This window comes from Mustelus asterias, unplaced genomic scaffold (genome assembly GCF_964213995.1).
Source record: "Mustelus asterias unplaced genomic scaffold, sMusAst1.hap1.1 HAP1_SCAFFOLD_106, whole genome shotgun sequence".
In the NCBI taxonomy this organism is placed as follows: Eukaryota; Metazoa; Chordata; class Chondrichthyes; order Carcharhiniformes; family Triakidae; genus Mustelus; species Mustelus asterias.
In genome coordinates this window covers 242,404-265,001 of record NW_027590150.1, presented here as the reverse complement: position 1 = coordinate 265,001, position 22,598 = coordinate 242,404, and the positions used below count along the sequence as shown (strand labels likewise).

The 22,598-nt window shown below is 46.4% G+C and overlaps 1 protein-coding gene and 1 pseudogene across 2 annotated transcripts in view; one reads left to right on the top strand and one right to left on the bottom strand.

Annotated features, from left to right (window-relative positions):
- Positions 1-22,598, top strand: part of LOC144484419 (uncharacterized) — a 113,037-nt gene that overhangs the window by 1,423 nt on the left and 89,016 nt on the right. Inside the window, exon 2 of the mRNA XM_078202956.1 lies at positions 3,596-4,488. Coding sequence (XP_078059082.1) covers positions 3,937-4,488 — 552 coding nt within the window. The 5' untranslated portion in view covers positions 3,596-3,936. The remainder of the gene's footprint in view (positions 1-3,595; positions 4,489-22,598) is intronic.
- On the bottom strand, positions 113-9,957 carry LOC144484393 (uncharacterized; annotated as a pseudogene). The gene is made up of 2 exons (XR_013496082.1): positions 9,914-9,957; positions 113-3,112 (listed from the first exon to the last, which is right to left on the bottom strand). The product of XR_013496082.1 is annotated as an uncharacterized LOC144484393 (transcript).

Here is a 22,598-nt window from a genome sequence, read left to right as displayed (position 1 = left end):
ATGGGTGGGGGCGGGGCTCCCGGGTCCGTGCGCCCGGGCCTGAGCACTGGAACCCGGAGACGTCACCGCGGAGCAGAGTGATTCCTATTGGCTGATTCAGGCAGGACTCCATTGTGACATCACAAAGGGGAAGTTGGCCAATGATGATGTAATTTAAACAATGCCTGAGATCACTTCACTTCTTGGTCAGACCCCCTTTTCAGTCCAGTGCTACTTGGAGTTTACCGTCAATTCAACAACTATTGGGTTACAAGTCCCTCACAGTTCTGATCACAACTTCATGATAAAATAATTTAAATAATGCATGAGAACGCTTCTTACCGGACTACCTACCACTGGTCAGACCCCCTTTTTACAGATTCGGGAATCTCAGCCACTGAACACCAGCCGGTCCTGGAATAAGTTTCATTCTCACTCATTCTGAGTAAATATTCTCACCAGGTCCTCTGTCAGGACCCTGCTAAGCAGCTTTAATGGTTCATGATTGCAGAAACTGAGCAGTCACAGGAATGTGGTCAAGATAGTCCAGTCCCATAATGCCGCACATTTAATCTGCAGTCCTTCAGTTATAACAGAATATGTGGCTGTATGTAGCTGCCTCGGCCACGATCAGCGCCAACACTGCCTTCCTGAACTGCTATAATGCCGAAGGTGTAAGTACACCCACAGTGCTGTTAGGGAGGGATTTCCAGCTACACATTCCACACTTCCTCTCGACTGTGGGTGGATACGCGATTGAGACATTTCATTCAACTGCACTCAAGCTGAGTTATTCAAATCCCTTTATTGTACGGGACAATATATTCATGATTTCTTTAAAACAGAAATTAAACATTCCCATTTGATTTCAGGTATTAACATATTCTGTTAGTTTGTTCTTTATTGTCAATGTCAGGCTAGGGTTGTTCCCCTTGGAGCAAGGAGGTTGAGGGTAGATTTGATAGAGGTGGACAAGATTCTGACAGGTTTAGATAAGATGGACAAAGAAAAGCTGTTCCCATTAGCTGACGAGAGAAGGACGAGGGGGACACAGATTTATGGTTTTGGGTCAGAGAGGAAGGGGGGATGTGAGGAAGAATATTTTGATGCAGTGAATGGTAATGACCTGGAACTCGCTGCCTACGAGGGTGGAGGAAGTGGAGACAATAAACAATTACAAAGGAAATTGGATGAGCATTTGGGAAGTTTCAAACAGAAATAGTAACTCTTAACTTCCTCACACCCTGTCACTCTGTGATCCGTGTGAAATCTGAAACCAGGTATTCGCAACAAGACTCAAAGAGCATCAGCCCACTGGAGGCAAAGTCATGAGACCGGCCAGTCCAGCAGAAAGAAACCCTCCGACCCTCCCCATTGACCAACTGTGAGAATGAACAAAATGCAGTCCTGGATGTAATTGAGAGCAGAAACAATAACAGCAGAATCCAACCCCTGGAATCACTCATGAGCATTTTGGTGTCTCAGCAGGGCGGATGAAACTCTGAAACACTTCCCACACTGAGAGCAGGTGAATGGTCTCTCCCCAGTGTGAACTCGCTAGTGTGTCCGCAGGGTGGATAATTGACTGAACCCCTTCCCACACTGAGAGCAGGTGAACGGTCTCTCCCCAGTATGAAGGCGCTGGTGCGTCTGCAGGTTAGATAATTGACTGAACCCCTTCCCGCACTGAGAGCAGGTGAACGGTCTCTCCCCAGTGTGAACTCGCTGGTGCTTCTGCAGGTTGGATAATTGACTGAACCCCTTCTCACACTGAGAGCAGGTGAACGGCCTCTCCCCAGTGTGAACTCGCTGGTGAGTCCGCAGGGTGAATAAATCAGTGAATCCCTTCCCACACTGAGAGCAGGTGAACGGTCTCTCCCCAGTGTGAATTCGCTGGTGGGTCTCCAGCTTAGCTAATTGACTGAACCCCTTCCCACACATAGAGCAGGTGAAAGGCCACTCCCCAGTGTGAACTCGCTGGTGTCTCCGCAGAGTGGATAAATCAGTGAATCCCTTCCCACAATGAGAACAGGTGAACGATCTCTCCCCAGTGTGAATTCGCTGGTGCTTCTGCAGGTTAGATAATTGACTGAACCCCTTCTCACACTCAGAGCAGGTGAACGGCCACTCCCCAGTGTGAACTCGCTGGTGAGTCCGCAGGGTGAATAAATCAGTGAACCCCTTCTCACACTGAGAGCAGGTGAATGGTCTCTCCCCAGTGTGAACTCGCTGGTGCGTCTGCAGCTCAGCTAATTGACTGAACCCCTTCCCACACATAGAGCAGGTGAACGGCCACTCCCCAGTGTGAACTCGCTGGTGTCTCCGCAGGGTGGATAAATCAGTGAATCCCTTCCCACACTGAAAGCAGGTGAAAGGTCTCTCCCCTGTGTGAACTCGCTGGTGTCTCTGCAGGTTAGCTAAATGACTGAACCCTTTCTCACACTGAGAGCAGGTGAACGGCCTCTCCCCAGTGTGAACTCGCTGGTGTCTCTGCAGGTTAGCCAATTGACTGAACCCCTTCTCACACAGAGCAGGTGAACGGTCTCTCCCCAGTGTGAACTCGCTGGTGTGCCTGCAGGCTGGATGACCGAGTGAATCCCTTCCCACACTGAGAGCAGGTGAAGGGCCTCTCCCCAGTGTGAGCTCGCTGGTGTCTCTGCAGCTGGGATACCCGAGTGAATCCCTCCCCACACTGAGAGCAAGTAAATGGTCTCTCCCCAGTGTGGCTGTGCCGATGATCTTCCAGCTCTGATGGGGCTCTGTATCTCTTCCCACAGTCCCCACATTTCCATGGTTTCTCCATGGTGCAGGTGTTCTTTCCTTTCTCTTCAGTTGAACACTCGTCCACACACAGAACAGTCCCCCCACCCCCGCTGTGAATGGTGTGATATTTATTGCTGTGTAACTGGTTAAAGCTCTTGAGTCAATGCACTAGAACACACTCACTCCAGTGTTGCAGCGTGTTGGCACTTTTCCAGTCACACTGATGTTTGAAATCTTTTCAAGTCACCAGACCGGACAACCATTTCTCCTTGATTTAAAGGCCGATGATATTCAGGTCCCGAGGAATATGACTCTGTCAGATCTAGACACAACGTCTGAGATTTCGGTCTGTGATTCCTCTTTCAATTTCCTGTAAAACAAGTTTGCAGAGGTCATCAGTGTCAGTGCAGGATAGAAATTCAGAACAGACAATTCTAATTTCTATGGAACATTCTTTCCTCCCTCCAGACTCGAAACATTGGCTCTATTCTCTCTCTATCTGGGGGATAGCGTGGGAAATGATGCTGCGGTAGATCAGCCAATTCTCAATGAATGGTTGAGGCAGTTCGATGGGCTGAATGGCCAACCGCAGCTCCTGTTTCTTATGATTTGTGTGTGGTGGACAGGAAGCAGTGAGCATGGATCTGTCAATCAGCCTCAATCAGTACCTTCAGGAGAATTGGGAGGGTGAATATTAGATACAGCAGAGTAAGAATGGAGGGAGAGTGTGTGGGATGGAGATTCACAGCTTTGGGGATGAGAGAGGAAAGAATGTTCATTGGAAATTAGAATTGTCTGTTCTGAATTTCTATCCTGTGCTGACACTGATGATGTTTGTAAATTCCTTTTGCAGGATATCAGAAGGTGAAGATTTAAAGACGAATATCAAACCAAACCTCACATCAAAATCTAACATAGTCACTCAGTTCATTGGGACCTGAATATCATCGAGCTTTGAATCTAGAATGGAAATGTTTCTCTGCTCTGTCTGCTTCAGGAGATTTTAAACATCAGTGTGACTGGAAAAGCACCGAGACACACACACACTGAAACATGCACACACCTGAGTGACTGTGGAAAGAACTTTAACCAGTTAAACAGCCTGAAAATACATTGCAGCAGAGAGACCGCACCCATGTTATGTTGTAACTGAACTAATTGTCAAGCCTGGAGAGTCACAAGGACACCCACACCATGGAGAAATTGTGTAAATGTGGGGACTGTGGGAAAGGATTCAGGTTCCCATCTGCACTGGAAACTCATCGGCGCAGTCACACTGGAGAGAGACCATTCACCTGCTGTGTGTGTGGGAAGAGATTCACTCAGTTATCCCATTTACAAACACACCAGGGAGTTCACACTGGGGAGAGACCATTCACCTGCTCTGTGTGTGGGAAAGGATTCACTCGGTTAAACAATCTGCTGACCGACCAGCGCATTCACACCGGGGAGAGACCGTTCACCTGCTGTGTGTGTGGGAAGGGATTCACTCAGTTGCCCAACCTGTTGAGCCACAAGGTCACTCACACCCAAGACAGACCCTTTAAATGCTCTGACTGTGGGAGTGGCTTCAAAAGCTCTCGAGAACTGATGGTCCACCAACCCATTCACACTGACGAGAGACTGGTTAGCTGCTCTCACTGCACAAAGAGGTTTAGGAGGTCATCCACATGGCAGAGACACCAGCGAGTTCACACTGGGGACAGACCGTTCACCTGCTCTGTGTGTGGGAAATGGATTCAATCGGTCATCCAACCTGCAGCAACACCAACAAGTTCACAAGTGATTGCAGGGGTTGGATTCTTTCTCTCTCAATCTTTCTCTCTCTCTCTCTCTCAGCAGATTCGATGAATGATTGAATCCCTTCCCACAAGTGGAGCATATGAACGGTCTCTCCCCGGTGTGACTGCGTCGATGAGATTCCACCCCAGATGGGGCTCTGAATCCCTTCCCACAGTCTCCACATTTCCATGGTTTCTCCATGGTGTCGGAGTCCTTGTGTCTCTCCACAATCAGTGCACTGGAACACTCTGATACGGGTGTGAGAATCTCAGTGCTTTTCCAGTCAAAACCTCTCCTTCCAATATCCACTGAAAGCAGTTTACAAAAATCATCACTGTCAGCACATGATAGAAATTCAAAACAGACAATTGTAGTTTCTATGGAACATTCTTTAAATCTCCACCCACGCCCCTCACACATACACTCTCTCTCTCTCATTCCATTTAGCATTCTGCAGCACGGTAGCACAGTGGTTAGCACCATCAGCTCCAAGTTCCCCTCCAACCCACACACCATCCTGACTTGTCTGACATCCAGGACTAAGAGAACAGAAGTTTCACCCATATAAATACTGGGAAGTCTGAACCCATTGTCTTCAGTCCCCACGACAAACTCCACTCCCTGTCGGAGCCGGAACCAGGCTGTTCACAACCATGGTGAAATATTTCACTCCAGGATGAGCTTCCAGCCACATCATCATCAAGACTGTCTATTTCCACCTCAGTGACATCGTCCGACGCCACCCCAGTCTCAACTCATTAGACCATAAGACACAGTAACAGAATTAGGCCACTCGGCCCATCGAGTCTGCTCCGCCATTCAATTATGGCTGATATTTTTCTCATCCCCATTCTCCTGCCTTTTCCCCATAACCCCTGATCCCCTCATTAATCAAGAATCTATCTATCTCTGTCTTAAAGACACTCAATGTCCTGACCTCCACAACCTTCTGCAGCAAAGAGTTCCACAGATTCACCACTCTCTGGCTGAAGAAATTCCTCCTCCTCTCTGTTTTAAAGGATCGGCCCTTTAGTCTGAGGTTGTGCCCTCTATTTCTAGCTGTTCCTACTAGTGGAAACATTCTCTCCACATCCACTCTATCCAGGCCTCGCAGTATCCTGTAAGTTTCAATAAGATCCCCCCTCATCCTTATAAACTCCAATGAGTACAGACCCAGAGTCTGAACTGTTCCTCATAGGACAAGCTCTTCATTCCAGGGATCATTCTTGTGAACCTCCTCTGGACCTTTTCCAAAGCCAGCACACCCTTCTTTAGATATGGGGACCATAACTGCTCACAATAGTCCAAATGGGGACTGACCAGAGCCTTCCGCAGCCTCAGAAATATATCCCTGCCCTTGTATTCTAGGCCTATCGACATGAATGCTAACATTGCATTTGCCTTCCTAACTGCCGACTGAACCTGCACGTTAACTTTAAGAGAATCTTGAACAATGACTTCCAAGTCCCTTTTTGTTTCTGATTTCCTAAGCATTTCCCCATTTAGAAAATACTTGTTGTCTCCATTCCTCCTTCCAAAGTGCAGAACCTCACACTTTTCCACATTGTATTCCATCTGCCGCTTCTTTGCCCACTCTCCGAACCTGTCCAAGTCCTTCTGCAGCCTCCCTGCTTCCTCGTTACTACCTCTCCCTCTACATATCTTTGTATCATCTGCAAACTTAGCAACAGTGCCTTCAGTTCCTTCCTCCAAATCGTGAATGGATATTGTGAAAAGTTGTGGTCCCAGCACTGACCCCTGAGGCACACCACTGGTCACCGGCTGCCATCCTGAGAAAGATCCCTTTATCCCCACTTCTGCCTTCTGCCAGTCAGCCAATCCTCTATCCATGCCAGGATTTCACCCTTAACACTATGGGCACTTAACGGATTTAACAGTTTCCTCTGCAGCACCTTGTCAAAGGCCTTCTGGAAATCTAAATAAATCAGGTCCACTAGTTCTCCTTTATCTAACTTCTTTGTTACCAGATACGATCTAAGGAGATCCATCAAAGATGCCAAAAGACAATACCGGACCAAGCTAGAGTCCCAGGCGAGCCACACCAACCCCCGCTGACTATGGCAAGGTCTGCAAGACATAACAGGCTACAAGATGAAGGCATGTAAAATCGCCAGCTCCAACGCACCCCTCCCTGATGAGCTCAATGCATTCGCTTTGAGCAAGAGGTCAGTGAGAGCATGCTCTCCCCCTGGAAGCCCTGGAAGAACCTGTATCTGGGGTCTCCATTGCAGATGTCAGAGCAGCTTTCTTGAAGGTCAACCCACAGAAAGCAACTGGCCCGGATGGGATACCCGGACGGGCATTCAGATCCTGTGCGGATCAGCTGGCAGAGGTATTCACAGACATCTTCAACCTCTCTTTACAACAATCTGAGGTCCCTATCTGCTTCAAGAAGACTACCTTCATCCCGGTACCGAAGAAAAACCAAGCAGCGTGCCTTAATGACTATCGGCCGGTGGCTCTGATATTCATCATTATGAAGTGCTTCGAAAGGTCAGTCATGGCACAAATCAATTCCAGCCTCCCGGACTATCTGGATCCACTACAGTTTGCCTACCGCCGCAACAGGTCCACAGCAGATACCATCTCCCTGGCCCTGTACTCAACCCTGCAACACGTAGATAACAAGGACACCTATGTCAGACTCCTATTTGTTGACTACAGCTCAGCCTTCAACACTCTTCTTCCCATGAAACTCATCTCCAAACTCTGTGGCCTGGGTCTCGGCACCTCCCTCTGCAACTGGATCCTGAACTTCCTCACTCACAGACCACAATCAGTAAGGATAGTCAACAACACCTCCTCCACGATCATCCTCAACACCGGTGCCCCACAAGGCTGTGTTCTCAGCCCCCTATTATACTCTTATACACCTATGACTGTGCGGCTAAATTCCCCTCCAATTCGATTTTCAAGTTTGCTGACGACACCCCAGTACTGGGTCGGATTTCAAACAATGATGAGACAGAGTACAGGAATGAGATAGAGAATCTCGTGAACTGGTGCAGCAACAATAATCCCTCCCTCAATGTCAACAAAACAAAGGAGATTGTCATCGACTTCAGGAAGCATAAAGAAGAACATGCCCATGTTTACATCAATGGGGACGAAGTAGAAAGCGTCAAGAGCTTCAGGTTTTTAGGTGTCCGGATCACCAACAACCTGTCCTGGTCCCCTCGTGTTGACACTATAGCTAAGAAAGCTCACCAACACCTCTACTTTCTCAGAAGACTAAGGAAATTTGGCATGTCAGCTACGACTCTCACCAACTTTTACAGATGCACCATAGAAAGCATTCTTTCTGGTTGTATCACAGCTTGGTATGGCTCCTGCTCTGCCCAAGACCGCAAGGATCTACAAAAGGTCGTGAATGTGCCCAATCTATCACACAAACCAGCCTCCCATCCATTGACTCTGTCTACACTTCCCGCTGCGTCGGCAAAGCAGCCGGCATAATTAAGGACCCCACGCACCCCGGACATTCTCTCTTCCACCTTCTTCCTTTAGGAAAAAGATACAAAAGTCTGAGGTCACGTACCAACCGACTTGAGAACAGCTTCTTCTCTGCTGCTGTCAGACTTTTGAATGGACTTAACTTGCATTAAGTTGATCTTTCTCTACATCCTAGCTGTGACTGTAACACTACATTCTGCACTCTCTCGTTTCCTTCTCTATGAACGGTATGTTTTGTCTGTATAGCGAGCAAGAAACAATACTTTTCACTGTATGATAATACATGTGACAATAATAAATTATTATTGGAGGACACGGAAAGTCTGCAGAGAGATTTGGATAGGCTGAGCGAGTGGGCGAGGATCTGGCAGATGGAATAGACATTGGCAAATGTGAGGTTATCCACTTTGGAAGAAATAATAGTAAATTGGAATATTATTTAAATGGAGAAAAATTACATTGTGCGACTGTGCAGAGGGACCTGGGGGTCCTTGTGCACAAATCGCAAAAACTCAGTCTGCAGCTACAGCAGGTGATCAAGGTGGTGAGTGGAATGTTGGCCTTTATCGCGAGGGGGATAGGATATAAAAGCAGGGAGGTCTTGATACAACTGTACAGGGCACTGGTGAGGCCGCAACTGGAGTACTGTGGGCAGTTTTGGTCCCCTTGTTTGCGAAAGGATATATTGGCCTTGGAGGGAGTGCAGAGAAGATGCACCAGGTTGATACCAGAGATTAGGGGTGTAGCTTATGAGGAGAGATTGATCAGATTGGGTCTGTACTCGTTGGAGTTTAGAAGGCTGAGGGGTGATCTTCTCGAGACGTATAAGATAATGAAGGGGCTGGATAGGGTAGAGGTGGAGACATTCTTTCCACTTAGAAGGGAAACCAGAACTCGAGGGCACAGCCTCAAAATAAGTGGGGGCCGGTTTAGAACAGAGTTGAGGGGGAACTTCTTCTCTCAGAGGGTAGTGAATCTCTGGAATTCTCTGCCCATTGAAGTGGTGGAGGCTACCTCGTTGAATATGTTTAAATCATGGAGTAGATAGATTTCTGATCGCTAAGGGAATTAAGGGATATGGGGAGCAGGCGGGTAAGTGGAACTGATTCGCTTCAGATCAGGCATGATCTTGTTGAATGGCGGGGCAGGCTCGAGGGGCTAGATGGCCTACTCCTGCTCCTATTTCTTATGTTCTTAAATCGAATCAGATGGAGAAATTTCATTGGTCTGTGGAATTCTCTACCACAGAAAGCACTGGAGGCTGGGTCATTTCATAAAGATGTGGAGATGCCGACATTGGACTTGGATAAACACAGTAAGAAGTTTAACAACACCAGGTTAAAGTCCAACAGGTTTATTTGGTAGCAAAAGCCACTTCCCGGTGTGGCTCTTTCTACCAAATAAACCTGTTGGACTTTAACCTGGTGTCATTTAATAAATTCAAGGCTGAGTTAGACTATTTTTTATCTGAGGGAGGCAGTCAGCATAATAGAATTAATCAGATGAGCCACGAGTTTATTGAATGACAGAGCAAGGTCAATGGGCTGAATGGCCTACTCCTGACGCTAACACACTGATGTTCTCAGGATGTCCACAGTCTCTGCAGCAGCTCCGTTCACCAGGGCCTGTCAATCAATCACACAATCATTTTCTCTCCTGGGGACCGGGACCCCGAAGCCCCGCCCCCTCTCTGTTGCGTCACCAAGAGGGCCACGCATGCGCTCCGCTCCTTGCTGGACCAAGATGGCGGCCATTAACCTGGGCCTGCTCCAAGAAAAAAATCCCCAAAGCAGCAAACCCGGGACCCGCAGGGTCTTATTCGGGCCTTCGGCTTTCAGCAAGTGTTTGTGAAGCCTCCGATCCCTCCCCACCCCGACTCCCGGCTAATTCCTCCCTCCGCCCCACTGATTCTCACCAGCTGAAGAAAAGCGTCTGCCGCACACAAGCATCCGAACAAGTGACACTGCGCATGCTCTAGATGCAGCATGGAGCCTGCGCACTGGTCTCTTGTGAAGGAAATCAGGCACTTTCAAACCCACGGGGAATGCTGGGTAACAACAGGGCCATTGAAAAACCAAATAGCAACAGAAAATGGATTTGTTACTAATTGAGATCAATTAATAAAAATATTAAAATAAATTATTGGTTTTAGTATTGTCACGTGTTAGTATATGGTGAAAAATATTGTTTCTCACGTGCTATACAGATAAATTGTGAATTCTGTGAATTGTGAATGTGTCTATTGTGAATGGGCACTCTGCTGTGCTCCATTTCTCGAAACCATGCACGCAGCACAGGAGCACAGTGGGTAGCACTGCTGCCTCACAGCACCAGGCACCCGGGTTCAATTCCGGCCTCGTTTCACTGTCCATATGGAATTTGCACGCTTTCCCTGTGTCTGCGTGGGTTTCGTCCGGTTTCCTCCCACACTCCAAAGATGTGTGAGTTAGGCTGATTGGCCCTGCTGAATTGCCCTATCGTGTCAGGGGACCAGAAGTTGTAATGTGCACAGGGTAGGACAAAGAACAACAAAGAACAGTACAGTACAGGAAACAGGCCCTTCGGCCCTCCAAGCCCATGCCGCTCCTTGGTCCAACTAGACCAATCGTTTGTATCCCTCCATTCCCAGGCTCATGTGACTATCCAGGTAAGTCTTAAACGATGTCAGCGTGTCTGCCTCCACCACCCTACAGGACCTGGCTGGGATTGGTGTCAGTGCAGGTTCAATGAGTTAAATGGCCTCCTTCTGCTATCGTCTGGAACAATGGAGAGTTTTTCAAGTTTTTTCCTTCTAGTTCCCCTGACTCTCATTCTCAGAAGATGCAGACACTGGCTGGGTTCAAAAATCAGAATTAGTAGTTCCTCTGTCATTACTACTTTATTTGTGATTATTACTTTGTTGTGTCTATTACTTGATTCCCTATAAGACCATAAGACATAGGAGCGGAAGTAAGGCCATTCGGCCCATCGAGTCCACTCCACCATTCAATCATGGTTGATTTCAACTCCATTTACCCGCTCTCTCCCCATAGCCCTTAATTCCTCGAGAAATCAAGAATTTATCAATTTCTGTCTTGAAGACGCTCAACGTCTCGGCCTCCACAGCCCTCTGTGGCAATGAATTCCACAGACCCACCACTCTCTGGCTGAAGAAATTTCTCCTCATCTCTGTTCTAAAGTGACTCCCTTTTATTCTAAGGCTGTGCCCCCGCGTCCTAGTCTCCCCTGTTAATGGAAACAACTTCCCTACGTCCATCCTATCTAAGCCGTTCATTATCTTGTAAGTTTCTATCAGATCTCCCCTCAACCTCCTAAACTCCAATGAATATAATCCCACGATCCTCAGACGTTCATCGTATGTCAGGCCTACCATTCCTGGGATCATCCGTGTGAATCTCCGCTGGACCCGCTCCAGTGCCAGTATGTCCTTCCTGAGGTGTGGGGCCCAAAATTGCTCACAGTACTCCAAATGGGGCCTAACCAGTGCTTTATAAAGCCTCAGAAGTACATCCCTGCTTTTGTATTCCAAGCCTCTTGAGATAAATGACAACATTACATTTGCTTTCTTAATTACGGACTCAACCTGCAAGTTTACCTTTAGAGAATCCTGGACTAGGACTCCCAAGTCCCTTTGCACTTTAGCATTATGAATTTTGTCACCGTTTAGAAAATAGTCCATGCCTCTATTCTTTTTTCCAAAGTGTACGACCTCGCACTTGCCCACGTTGAATTTCATCAGCCACTTCTTGGACCACTCTCCTAAACTGTCTAAATCTTTCTGCAGCCTCCCCACCTCCTCAATACTACCTGCCCCTCCACCTATCTTTGTATCATCGGCAAACTTGGCCAGAATGCTCCCAGTCCCGTCATCTAGATCGTTAATATATAAAGAGAACAGCTGTGGCCCCAACACTGAACCCTGCGGGACACCACTTGTCACCGGTTGCCATTCTGAGAAAGAACCTTTTATCCCAACTCTCTGCCTTCTGTCTGACAGCCAATCGTCAATCCATGTTAGTACCTTGCCTCGAATACCATGGGCCCTTATTTTACTCAGCAGTCTCCCGTGAGGCACCTTGTCAAAGGCCTTTTGGAAGTCAAGATAGATAACATCCATTGGCTCTCCTTGGTCTAACCTATTTGTTATCTCTTCAAAGAACTCTAACAGGTTTGTCAGGCACGACCTCCCCTTACTAAATCCATGCTGACTTGTCTTAATCCGACCCTGCACTTCCAAGAATTTAGAAATCTCATCCTTAACGATGGATTCTAGAATTTTGCCAACAACTGAGGTTAGGCTAATTGGCCTATAATTTTCCATCTTTTTTCTTGTTCCCTTCTTGAACAGTGGGGTTACAACAGCGATTTTCCAATCCTCTGGGACTTTCCCTGACTCCAGTGACTTTTGAAAGATCATAACTAACGCCTCCACTATTTCTTCAGCTATCTCCTTTAGAACTCTAGGATGTAGCCCATCTGGGCCCGGAGATTTATCAATTTTCAGACCTTTTAGTTTCTCTAGCACTTTCTCCTTTGTGATGGCAACCATATTCAACTCTGCCCCCTGACTTTCCTGAATTGTTGGGATATTACTCATGTCTTCTACTGTGAAGACTGACGCAAAGTACTTATTAAGTTCCTCAGCTATTTCCTTGTCTCCCATCACTAGATTACCAGCGTCATTTTGGAGCGGCCCAATGTCTACTTTTGCCTCCCGTTTGTTTTTAATGTATTTAAAGAAACTTTTACTATCATTCCTAATGTTACTGGCTAGCCTACCTTCATATTTGATCCTCTCCTTCCTTATTTCTCTCTTTGTTATCCTCTGTTTGTTTTTATAGCCTTCCCAATCTTCTGACTTCCCACTACTCTTTGCCACATTATAGGCTCTCTCTTTTGCCTTGATGCATTCCCTGACTTCCTTTGTCAGCCATGGCTGCCTAATCCCCCCTCTGATAACCTTTCTTTTGTTTGGGATGAACCTCTGCACTGTGTCCTCAATTACTCCCAGAAACTCCTGCCATTGCTGTTCTACTGTCTTTCCCATTAGGCTCTGCTTCCAGTCGATTTTTGTCAGTTCCTCCCTCATGCGCCTGTAATTACCTTTATTTAACTGTAGAACCTTCACATCTGATTCTGCCTTCCTTCTTTCAAATTGCAGACTGAATTCTACCATATTATGATCACTGCTTCCTAAGTGTTCCCTATGATGTGGAGATGCTGGCATTGGACTGGGGTGGGCACAGTAAAAAGTCTCACACTACCGGGTTAAAGTCCAACAGGTTTATTTGGAATCATGAGCTTCCAGAGCGCTGCTCCTTCATCAGGTGAGTGATGAAGGAGCAGCACTCCAAAAGCTCATGATTCCAAATAAACCTGTTAGACTTTAACTTGGTGTTGTGAGACTTGATTCCCTATGACAGTAGTATCATTACTAAAAATCCGCCGCAACAGTTAACACAGAAATCTGAGGGCATTGTCATCACAGCCTTTCAAACCATTAATAATAGAATCATCAGATATTCGGTTGTAATTCTCTCTATGAAAATCTCTCTGGCAAAATAAATATGGCTTCTCCACAGTAGAAAGGAAATCATTCACTCATCAATCCAAGCTCAGAATGCATGGGGATATTGCTGGTAAGTGTCCAGGACAAATTGCTATTTGTAAGATGAAGGTACATCAGCAGCAGGAGTTAGTGAAGAGGGTGATGGTAATAACTAGGCAAACTGACTCAGCAGGAAAGCTGCTCTAAAGGAGATTCCATAGGATCCACCCAAAACACAATCATTGGCACCAGTACGACAGATTCCAGTTAAACCTGACTGGTGTCGGTGCAGGTTCAATGAGTTAAATGGCCTCCTTCTGCAGTGTAGGTATGAAAATACTGCTATCTTCTGGAACAATGGAGAGTTTTTCAAGTTTTTTCCTTCTGACCCTGACGTGAGTATGGCCAAAGATACCACACACCATAGGAAAGCCTTTCCCTCATCCCTCATAGCAAGTAAGAACTCATCCATCCTACATGATGAGGTTTTCTGTCACAAGGATGTGATGTGTATCACAAAGATGGTTAAAACCTTTTTTAGTTACATGGATTACATACATTGTTGTTGGATCATAGCTTGGTATATTTCTGTTTTGAGTCCTCGATATTATATCCAGGTTGTGTATCTCACCAGGCTTCCACACCCCATCATTACTCTACAGACTCATGGCCAGTTTCTTCAGAATCTCCAACAAATCTTCACATTCCCCCTGCTACAGACAGTGGAAAAGATGGATCCTGCCCATCTCAACACCTCCAGGGAGAAACTCCCACACAGTACACTAACTGTTCAATGTGAAATGAAGTAATGTTAAAAACATTGTTATAAAATGAGGCCAGGTGGCAAATTGGGAAGGTACATTTGATGTTCCAGATAGATTGGGGAAAAGCAAAACTTATCTTAGCAAATTGGAAATGAGGGAAGGAAACACACCATGAAGGCCAGTGAAAAGGTCAGGAAACTGGATGGAGAATAAACGCAATGAAGTTACTGTGAAAATCCCCTAATCACCACACTCCACCGCTTGTTCGGGTACACTAAGGGAGAATTTAGCATGGCCAATGCACCAAACCAGCACATCTTTTTGGACTGTGGGAGGAAACCGGAGCACCCGGAGGAAACCCAAGCAGAAAAGGGGAGAACATGCAGATTCTGCAAACAGTGACCCTGATTTTATCAACAGGGACAAGATGTGGATGGTAGTCATGATCCTGGACTGTGCCCACGCAGATTGTCTTTCTGAGCTCCAGACAGGTGATAAACACTCTGGTGTCGATTTTGTCTTGCCATCCTATGTCTCAAAACAAAGCTGGATTATTTCACATTTATTCAAAATATTAAACTGTAGCAAAGTTAAAGTGGTGATTCAGAAAGAAAATTTGACTCTCTGAACAAACATGGTTCAATCCTGGATATGATTAAAAGCAGCAGTGACAGCTGAAGCCAATCTCTGCAGTCACTTGTGAACTTGCTGCTGTCAACACAGGTTAGAAGAATGGATGAATACTTTCCCACACATGGAGCCAGTGAATGACCTCTGCAGTGTCAATTAATTGGTGTTTCAGCACTTCACATCTGCTTTTAACTTTCTTCTCACATTCAGATCATTTAAAATGTCTTCTCACATTCAGATCATTTAAAATGACTCTTTTCAGTGTGAACAAGTTGATGTTCAGTGAGACAGTATGACTGAGCGAATCCCAGATTAGGGTTTGGAATACACGGCCTGAGAGTGTGATGGAGGCAGGTTCAGTTGATGCATTCAAAAGGGAATTAAGAATGTTCCCAATTGTGGGGGAGTCCAAACGTAGGGGTCGTAGTTTGAGGACAAGGGGTAAACCTTTTCGGACTGAGGTGAGGAGAAATTTCTTCACCCAGAGGGTGGTGAATGTGTGGAATTCCTGATCACAGAATGTAGTTGAGGCCAAAATGTTGTCTGATTTCAAGAAGAAATTAGATATAGCTCTCGGGGCCAAAGGCATCAAGGGATGTGGCGGGGGTGGGGGGGGGGGGTGGGGGGGGGGGTGGAGGTTAGATCAGGATATTGAATTCGATGATCAGCCATGATCAAATTGAATGGCACAGTAGGTTCGAAGGGCTGAATGGTCTACTCCTGCTTCTAGTTTCTATGTTATCTGAAAAGGAAGAATGTGCAGGATTACAGGGAGAAGGCGGGAGAATGGAATTAGGCGAGTTGTTCATTCGGAGAGCTGGTGCACACATGATGGGCCAAATGGCCTCCTTCTGCATCAAAACTATTTGGTGATTCTGGTGAAATCCTTAAAAACTGTAATTGCTGGAACAAAACTCAGTAGGTTCAGCAGCATCTGTGCAGAGAGAGAGAAACAGAGTTAACATTTCAGGTCTGTGACCTTTCCTGTGAACTGGGGAAAGCCAGAAATGTAACAGGTTTGGAGAAAGGGGCGGGTGGGACAGGGACTAAAGGAAGGGTGGAAGACAGGAGAGATTGAATGAGAGAAAAGTGAATCACCCCCAGAGCCAAAGGGAATGGAGATGGAGCGAGAGAAGAAAGAGGGAAACAGAAGCTGTGCCTGGAGCAGGGGGGCTGCCGACTGAAAGAAAGAAAAGTGAAACAATCAAAGAAAAAGAAACAGAACGGGCTGAGAGTTTACTCTCTGAAACTGTTGGACTGAATGTTGGGTCCAGAAGGCTGTAAAGTGTGGAGGGGATGGGTCAGTGGGAGGATCTTCTCCTGGACCTGCTGCAGACCCTGGTTAGAACAGTAATCCAGGATGGGTGGGGCTGAAGGGGATGGCGGGGGTCACTCTGACAGATCTTCTGTGGTCTTGTCTGTGCCCAGGTGACCCTGGAGAGGGAGATTCTATCGGGGGTTTGTTGCTGATTAGTTTGATTTAATCACAAGTTTGGGGAAACGAGAGGAAAGAATGTTCCAGAGAAACTGGAATTGTCTATTCTGAATTTCTATCCTGCACTGATAGTGACACTGACACTGTCAACTCTTTTTACAGGGGATTAGAAGGGGAGGATTTACTGATAGAAAACTCAGATCAAACATCTGACAGTCACTCATTTCATCAGGACCTGAATTTCACAGACGTTTGGCACAGAAGGCCATTTGGCCCATCATGTCTGTGTCTGCTCCCCAAGTGAGCATTAAGGCATAGTGCCATTCTCCTGCCTTTTCTCCATGCTAGTGAATTTCATAAGCTATCCAGCTCTTGGCTCCCCCAAGAGACCAAATGAAGATTTTCGGAGTCTAAAATTGCCCTTTATTCAAGTTAAAGCAGGGCAAACTGGTTTCCACACACATGGCGACAGACTGCCAGAACAAAGGAATACTATTGCAATCATACCTTTAGGATCAACTACAGGTAATTAACATACACAGATTGAAATTGTACACTGATTTAAAGGTACTCACTATCCAATCACAACTAATAGTTCTGATTACTTCATTTGTTTCCCACAGTGATGTTTAACCAATTACAGCAACTCTCCCCTTGCCTAATTGAAATATCCAATTATCAACAGGGCACGTACACATAGCTACATCATCAATAAACACATGTCTATGGTCCTTGACGATCTGGCACCCTGAGTGCTGACATATGACTTCTATCAAAACACTGCAGTCTTGGGCTGTTATCTGAAAGCAGTGATGTTGTAGTTACAGCCTCTTGTGGCCTATCAAAGCCCCCTTGTCTATTGTTTGTGCAGCTGTGCCTTGCAGCTCCAGCAGTTTCCCAGGAACTTTGCTGCATTGAATGATTTTTAACCCTTTCACCATCTATTAGTCCAGTGGACCTTCTCCGAACCATTTCTTACGCATTTACATCCTTTCTTAAATAAGGAGACCAATAATACTCCAGGTGTGACCTCACCAGTGTTCTGTATAACCGAAGAATAACATCCCTTCTTTTGTAATTAATTCTCCTCACAATAAACAATAACATTCTATTAACTTTCCTGATTACTTGCTGTACCTGCCTTTTCTGATTCATGCACAAGGACACCCAGATCCCTCTAAATCTCTCACTGTTTAGACAATATTCTTTGTATTTATACTTCCTGCCAAAATGGACAATTTCGCATTTACCCACATTATACTACATTTGCCAGTTCTTTGCCCACTCACTTAACCTATGTCCCTTTGTAGCCTCCTCACATCCTCTTCACAACTTATTTTACTAATTATTTTATATCATCAGCAAATTTAGCAACCATACATTCAGTACCTTCATCCAAGTCATTGAAATAAATGGTAAAAAGATTCCAGCATTGAACCCAGTGGCACACCGCTCATCACATCCAGCCAACTAGAAAAATTCCTCTTTATGCCAACTCTCTTCTTCCTGTTAGTCATAGAGTTATACAACACAGAAAAAGGCCATTCGACCCATCATTTCTATGCTGGTCAAAGACAAATCATCAAACTATTCTAATCCCATTTCCCAGAACTTGGACCGTTGCCTTGCATGTCTTGGTATCGCAAATGCACTTCTAAATAAGCAACAAAGAAAATTACAGCACAGGAATAGGCGCCTCAGCCCTCCAAGCCTGCACCGACCATGTTGCCTCACTGAACTAAAACCCCCTACCCTTCTGGGGGTCATATCCCTCTCTTCCCATCCTATTCATGTATTTGTCCAGATGCCCCTTAAAAGTCACTATCATATCTGCTTCCACTATCTCCCCTGGCAGCGAGTTCCAGGCACCCACCACCCTCTGAGTAAAAGAACTTGCCTCGTACATCTCCTTTAAACCTTGCCCCTCGCACCTTAAACCTATGCTCCCGAGTAATTTGACTCTTCCACCCTGGGAAACTAACTATCCACTCTGTCAATGCCCCTACTAATCTTGTAGACTTCTATCAGATCGCCCCTCAACCTCTGTCTTTCCAGTGAGAACAAACCAAGTTTCTCCAACCTCTCCTCATAGCTAATGCCCTCCATACCAGGCAACATCCTGGTAAATCTTTTCTGTACCCTCTCCAAAGCTGCCACATCTTTCTGGTAGCGTGGCGACCAGAATTGAACACTAGATTTCAAGTGCGGTGTAACTAAGGTTCTATAAAGCTGCAACATGACTTGCCAATTTTTAAACTCAACACCCCAGCCGATGAAGGCAAGCATGCCCTGTGCCTTCTTGACTACTTTCTCCACCTGCATTGCCACTTTCAGTGACCTGTGTACCTGTACACCCAGATCCCTCTGCCTAGCAATACTCTTACGGTTTCTGCCATTTATTGTATATTTCCTGTCTTTATTAGACCTTCCAAAATGCATTACCTCACATTTGTCCAGATTAAACTCCACCTGCCATCTCTCTGCCCAAGTCTCCAACCGATGTATATCCTGCTGTATCCCCTGATGGTCCTCATCACTATCCGCAATTCCACCAACCTTTGTGTCGACCGCAAACTTATCAAACCAGTTACATTTTCCTCCAAATCATTGATATATATTACAAACAGCAAAGGTCCCAGCACTGATCCCTGAGGAACGCCACTGGTCACAGCCCTCCATTCAGAAACGCACTCTTCCACTGCTACCCTCTGTCTTCTTTGACCAAGCCAGTTTTGTATCCATCTTGCCAGCTCACCTCTGATCCCATGCGACTTCACCTTCTGCACAAGTCTGCCATGAGGGACCTTGTCAAAGGCCTTACTGAAGTCCATGTGGACAACATCCACTGCCCTACCCTCATCAACCATCTTCGTCACTTCCTCCAAAAACTCGATCAAGTCCGTGAGACATGACCTCCGCTTCACAAAACCATGTTGCCTCTCACTAATACATCCACTTATTTCCAAGTGGGAGTAAATCCTGTCTCGAAGAATACTGCCCAATAATTTCCCTATCACTGAAGCAAGGCTCACTGGCCTGTAATTACCTGATTATTCTTGCTACCCTTCTTAGACAAAGGAACAACATTGGCTATTCTCCAATCCTCTGGGACCTCCCTGTAAAAAGTCTCACAACACCAGGTTAAAGTCCAACAGGTTTATTTGGTAGCAAAAGCCACTAGTTTTCGGAGCGCTCGCTGCTCCTTCGTCAGGTGAGTGGGAGATGTGTTCACAAACAGGGCATATAAAGACACAAACTCAATTTACAAAATAACGGTTGGAATGCAAGTCTTTACAGGTAATCAAGTCTCAAAGGTACAGACAATGTGAGTGGAGAGAGCGTTAAGCACAGGTTAAAGAGATGTGTATTGTCTCCAGACAGGACAGTTAGTGTGATTTTGCAAGCCCAGGTAAGTCGTGGGGGTTACAGATAGTGTGACATGAACCCAAGATCCCGGTTGAGGCCGTCCTCATGTGTGTGGAACTTACCAAGCATTCTCCAACGCTTGGTAAGCGTTCCCCAAGGCGGCCTTCACGACACACGACAACACAGAGTCGCTGAGCAGAGACTGATAGCCAAGTTCGCACACAAGAGGACTAACTGTCCTGGCTGGAGACAATACATATCTCTTGAACCTGTGCTTAGCCCTCTCTCCACTCACATTGTCTGTACCTTTAAGACTTGATTACCTGTAAAGACTCGCATTCCAACCATTATTTTGTAAATTGTGTCTTTATATGCCCTGTTTGTGAACAGAACTCCCACTTACCTGATGAAGGAGCAGCACTGCGAAAGCTAGTGGCTTTTGTTACCAAATAAACCTGTTGGACTTTAACTTGGTGTTGTGAGACTTATTGTGTTTACCCCAATCCAACACTGGCATCTCCACATTTTGGAAATATATCGCCGTTCCTTCACAGTCGCTGGGTCAAAATCCTGGAATTCCCTCCCTATCAGCAGGGTGGATGTACCTGCACAACATGGACGGCAGTGGGTTCAGGTCCCATACATCACAAAGGTGGACACTCCTGCGCCCCCTACAAACATGGCGATCGCACCCTGCTGCACATTGCCCCTTACAAAGATGCCGGCCGCACATGCGCACTGATAGACATTGCCACCAACAGATTGGCGGCCGTCAGCCCAGGCCCAACACGACAAGTTGCGCCTCCAATTTGGTACCAACAGGGCGCCCGAGAAGTTATTTTCCGAAGTTTGGGTTGAACAACATGTTTACGAAGCCTCTCCACCCACCCGCCACATTCATCGCTCTCCGCGCGCCGCCCTCTACCTTGAACTGATCTCGGCTCCGAGTTAAAACCGTCCGTCCACCGCCATTACCCACACTGCGCATGCTTCAGACCCCTCCCCTATTCACTCTGGTTGGAGGACCAGCCGCTCCTGCTCGGTCCCCCAGCCCCGCCCCCTTTTCCTAGTGGTCCAGAGCTGCCGTCAATCAGTCCCCGGGCATTGTGACGTTGGGCATGCGCAGTGCGGCTCATGTCCAGGGACAGGCGCTTGTTTGTCTGATCTTCAGGCGGGAAGGAGGCGGATAAGCGGAGGCAGCGTTAGGGGCAGTGGGTGGGAGGGGAGGCTCCACACACCCAGTGGAGGCTTCAACACCCCCAATAAGGAACTAGCGGCGCCGCCTCAACACTCAACACAACGGCAGCTGCAGCGCTTTCTCCCGGGGCCAGGCCCCACTGGACAAATGTGGCTTCAGGAAGGAAATGCAGCAATGGGTTTGATTTGATTTATTGTCACATGTACTGGGATACAGTGAAAAGTATCGTTTCTTGCGCGGTATACAGATAAGTCATACTGTTCATAGAGTACATAGGGGAGTAGGAAAGGAGAGAGTGCAGAATATAGTGTTTCAGTTACAGAAAGGGTGAAGAGAAAGATCAGCTTAATATGAGGTAGGTCCATTCAAAAGGAGCAGGCTTTGGAGAGGGTACAGAAAAGATTTACCAGGATGTTGCCTGGTGTGGAGGACATTAGCTATGAGGAGAGGTTGGAGAAACTTGGTTTGTTCTCACTGGAACAACGGAGGTTGAGGGGTGAACTGATAGAATTCTACAAGATTATGAGGGGCGTGGACAGAGTGGATAGTCAGAAGCTTTTTCCCAGGATGGAAGAGTCAATTACTAGGGGGCATAGGTTTAAGGTGTGAGGGGCGAGGTTTAATGGAGATGTTTGAGGCAAGTTTTTTACACAGTCATAGTCATAGAGGTTTACAGCATGGAAACAGGTCCTTTGGCCAACTTGTCCATTAAGAAGTCTCACAACACCAGGTTAAAGTCCAACAGGTTTATTTGGTAGCAAATACCTGGTATTTGCTACCAAATAAACCTGTTGGACTTTAACCTGGTGTTGTGAGACTTCTTACTGTGCTTACCCCAGTCCAACGCTGGCATCTCCACATCACAACTTGTCCATGCCACCCTTTTTTAAAAAACTTCTAAGCTAATCCCAATTGCCCGCATTTGGCCCATATCCCTCTATGCCCATTGTGCCCATGTAACTATCTAAATGCTTTTTAAAAGACAAAATTGTACCGGCCTCTACTCCTAAGTCTGGCAGCTTGTTCCAGACACTCACCACCCTCTGTGTGAAAAAATTGCCCCTCTGGACACTTTTGTATCTCTCCCCTCTCTCCTTAAACCTATGCCCTCTAGTTTTAGACTCCCCTACCTTTGGGGAAAGATATTGACTATCGAGCTGATCTGTGCCCCTCATTGTTTTATAGACCTCTACAAGATCAACCCTCAGCCTCCGACGCTCCAGAGAAAAAAGTCCCAGTCTATCCAGTCTCTCCTTATAACTCAATCCATCAAGTCCTGGTCGCATCCTAGTAAATCTTTTCTGCACTCTTTCTAGTTTAATAATATCCTTTCTATAATAGGGTGACCAGAATTACACACAGTATTCCAAGTGTGGCCTTACCAATGTCTTGTACAACTTCAACAAAACATTCCAACTCCTGTATTCAGTGTTCTGACCGATGAAACCAAGCATGCCGAATCCCTTCTTCACCACTCTGTCCATCTGTGACTCAATTTTCAAGGAGCTATGAACATGTACCCCAAGATCTCTTTGTTCTGTAACTCTCCCCAACGCCCTACCATTAACTGAGTAAGTCCTGCCCTGGTTCAATCTACCAAAATGCATCACCTCGCATTTGTCTAAATTAAACTCCACCCGCAAGTGGTTCTGATGTTAC